Source organism: Cariama cristata, unplaced genomic scaffold (assembly GCF_000690535.1).
Source record: "Cariama cristata isolate BGI_N322 unplaced genomic scaffold, ASM69053v1 scaffold24124, whole genome shotgun sequence".
Taxonomy (NCBI): domain Eukaryota; kingdom Metazoa; phylum Chordata; class Aves; order Cariamiformes; family Cariamidae; genus Cariama; species Cariama cristata.
In genome coordinates this window covers 31,574-33,841 of record NW_009612705.1, presented here as the reverse complement: position 1 = coordinate 33,841, position 2,268 = coordinate 31,574, and the positions used below count along the sequence as shown (strand labels likewise).

The 2,268-nt window shown below is 60.9% G+C and overlaps 1 protein-coding gene across 1 annotated transcript in view; it reads right to left on the bottom strand.

Moving 5' to 3' along the window:
• Positions 1 to 2,268, bottom strand: part of OSBP2 (oxysterol binding protein 2) — a 30,700-nt gene that overhangs the window by 424 nt on the left and 28,008 nt on the right. Inside the window, exons 10-13 of the mRNA XM_009698756.1 lie at positions 2,062 to 2,165; positions 1,546 to 1,641; positions 968 to 1,152; positions 3 to 115 (exon numbers count right to left, since the gene is read on the bottom strand). Of these exons, the coding sequence (XP_009697058.1) occupies positions 3 to 115; positions 968 to 1,152; positions 1,546 to 1,641; positions 2,062 to 2,165 (498 nt within the window). The remainder of the gene's footprint in view (positions 1 to 2; positions 116 to 967; positions 1,153 to 1,545; positions 1,642 to 2,061; positions 2,166 to 2,268) is intronic.

The following is a 2,268-nucleotide window of genomic DNA, read 5'->3' as shown; positions in this document are numbered from 1 at the left end:
CCCCATCAGCCGCTGGTCGGGTCTCAGCCGGCTGTCCGTCGGGGCCACCCGCTCCTCGGGCTCGTTCAGGGTGAGGGCCAGGTCAGAGAAGAAATACATGTTCTCGGCGTTCTCCCTGCGGTCAGAGAAGAAATACATGTTCTCGGCGTTCTCCCTGCGGTCAGAGAGCCCCGATCAGGAGGACGGAGGTGGTGCCCACCTCACGCAGAGCTCCCCAGCCTTTCAGGTCCTTGCGTCTCACCCCAGCCCCATTGATGCTGCTCCTGCTACCCCAAACCTAGAGGTTATTTGGGGAGCCCTGCCTTCCTCCCTCCAAGTGGAGATGCCAATGATGCCTTGAGGGGTGTCAGACCCCTCCTCTCTTGGCTCCGCACGGGAAAACTAAAAGCCAAGCCTACAAGCTCCGAGTGCTGTATGGCACAGCCGAGACATAAAATGGCTCCACCCAAGAGCTGCTGGATCCCCGACTGCAGAACTGGTGGCACCAAGCAGAGGATGCCTTCCACAGAGGATCATTCCAACTGAGCATCTCCAAAATGGGAGCGGCCGTTGGTGCTAGCAAAGGTTGGAGATGGATTTGAGAGCAGCCCAGCTGTGGGTCAGGGTCAGGAGAGGACTGGTGGGACAGGATGGCCAGGGACTCACCAGCAAGGCAAAGCAGCCAACACATCTCCCTGCCATAGTCGGCAGCCCAAAAAACCTAACCAGTACCTCCAACTGCCCAAAACCTACCTGCAAGGGTCCCCCAAAGCCACCCTCCCTTTGCAAGGACCTGCTTTCCCCTCCCGCTGTGTGCTCACACCCCAGAAAAAGCCACAGAGCCACCCAAGTCCTGGTCCCCTTCCCATGTCCCCAGGTCAGGGCACATGAGCCCCCTCCATCCCGCGGGGCTCAGGGTGACACCATCGATCCCCATCCAGCTGTGGCAACCCCGAGCACAGCACCCTGCACGGAGGAGGGGACTCACGGGAGGGGGTACTTCTTCCACAGGACCTTTGGAGACAGTGTTTGGTAGACAGTTTTCTGCTTGCCCTCCATGCTGGTGCTGCCGTGGCTGCTCTGCACTATCTTGGAGCACTCCATCTTCTCGTCCCATGTGCCCGACATGACGTAGTGAGCTTTACCATCAGCATCACTCACCACCCCTGTCACCTGGCAGGAGGAGATGGCTCTGGTGGCGTTTGGCATTGCCCCGAGGACACCCTCCAGGTGCCCCAACCGGAGCAGCCGGACCTGGTGCTGCGTGGCCTCGGACATCAGCTGCACCCAGCAAGGGGGGAGCGTGGGCCCATTCTGACCACGCAGGTGGGTCTCCAGCCCACCAAACCCTTTCCAGGCCCCAGTGCTGCAGCTCCAGCAGACGGAGAGCCGAAGCACGGGCTATGCTCGGCGATCCCCCCAGCCCTCCCTGGTGACCCACGTCAGAGCTGCCAGCGCGGCTCCTTGGCCCCATGCTGGGACCCCGTGAGCCCAGCTCGGAGGTAAGAGCCAGGTCTCCCCCTGCACGAGGCTGCCAGAGGAGCAGGGAGATGGCTGGATACGCACCTTTCGGGGGACATCTCTGGAGAAGTAGCTGTAGGGGGTAAATTTCAGCTGGCATTTATCTTTTGACTTATGGTTAACAATCTCTATTTCACCAGACTAGATAAAAGACACAGAACCACAGCAAGTGAGAGACTTTGCAAGGAGACAAATCAGGCATTAGTCGTAGTGCAGGTTCAAATCAACACCAGCTACAGCATCGCTTCTGGCTGTAGCCAGCACGCCGGCCGCCCCCACCAGCCCCAGGGCTCGCCAGCAGCAGCGTAAAACCCATCACGCGTGTGACCACCCTGCCCCACGGACCTGCTGGCCTTGGGAAGAGCCATCAGGAGCTCCAAGCAGCCTCCCCCCGTCCCTGCCAGGGAAGTACACCTTCCTATTGCGGCAGGAGCATGGTGGGGACACCGGGCAGCCCTGGCATACACCCCAGGAGGGCAATGCCCTTCCAGCCCCCCTGCCCTTCCCCAGAGGCAGGCGAGGCCAGGCAGGACCCATCACCTTGGACCCAGAGCCACTGACCTGGTCAATCCAGAGTTTGCCCACGATGATGTTGTGAACGGTGGAGGTGACTTTCCTCCAGACGTAGTGATTCCCGCTGGAGTGGAACTCGAGGTGGATGGCGCCTGCAGAGAGAGGGGTGCCCCGAGCTCAGTGAGGGCTGGGCAGAGCTGCGGGCACACTCCCCTGGAGCACCTCACCACCCTGGCACCGCGCTCGTCCTCAGAG